We start from the raw sequence: 594 nt of genomic DNA, 5'->3' as shown, positions 1-594 counted from the left end.
CTGAGGACTCCACACATTTTAAATCCGAGGCTTATTTTTGAATAGTTCAGAAAAGATTCAGGTTTGTAATGAAAAATGAAGATGTTTCCCAAGCTTAAAGGAATTACCTCCTCTGAGTCAAAACAGTGTTTGTGCCCTGTACATCTGAGCCATGCGGAAGGAAAATCACATCGTTGGTTTTGCTCTAGATTTTAGAGGCAGCTGACAAGACCCAGGCCCTGGACATGAAGAGGCACTGCCTGCACATCATCGTTCACCAGTTCACCAAGGTTGGTTGCATCTTTTCTGGGGCTTTTGAGAGCTGCTGTCCTCTGTCGCTGCGTTGGTTAAAGACGCATTAATACAGGAATCCACTTCATTCTTTCTGATGTGAGACAGCTGAGAGCTGGCTGCGTTATCACTGACACTCACTGACAAGTCTGCTAGGCATACTTTTGACACTAAAATAAATGAAAGACTAGAACAGCCTGGTCTGGAAATGTGAAGACCTTCCAAAACAGAAGTTACACGGAATTGCTTCCATTTCCACTTGTTCTAGCTGTTAATTTTGCTCCATGCCATCGTTGGGTTCTCATGTGTATAGCAAGATAAGTT

General features: G+C 43.3%; 1 protein-coding gene across 1 annotated transcript in view; it reads left to right on the top strand.

Moving 5' to 3' along the window:
* Positions 1 to 594, top strand: part of LZTR1 (leucine-zipper-like transcription regulator 1) — a 36,059-nt gene that overhangs the window by 32,106 nt on the left and 3,359 nt on the right. Inside the window, exon 17 of the mRNA XM_009320363.1 lies at positions 189 to 269. Within this exon, the coding sequence (XP_009318638.1) occupies positions 189 to 269 (81 nt within the window). The remainder of the gene's footprint in view (positions 1 to 188; positions 270 to 594) is intronic.

This window comes from Pygoscelis adeliae, unplaced genomic scaffold (assembly GCF_000699105.1).
Source record: "Pygoscelis adeliae isolate BGI_AS28 unplaced genomic scaffold, ASM69910v1 Scaffold343, whole genome shotgun sequence".
NCBI classification, from domain to species: domain Eukaryota; kingdom Metazoa; phylum Chordata; class Aves; order Sphenisciformes; family Spheniscidae; genus Pygoscelis; species Pygoscelis adeliae.
The sequence above is the reverse complement of the archived record's forward strand: the minus strand, read 5'-3'. Positions and strand labels throughout refer to the sequence as shown.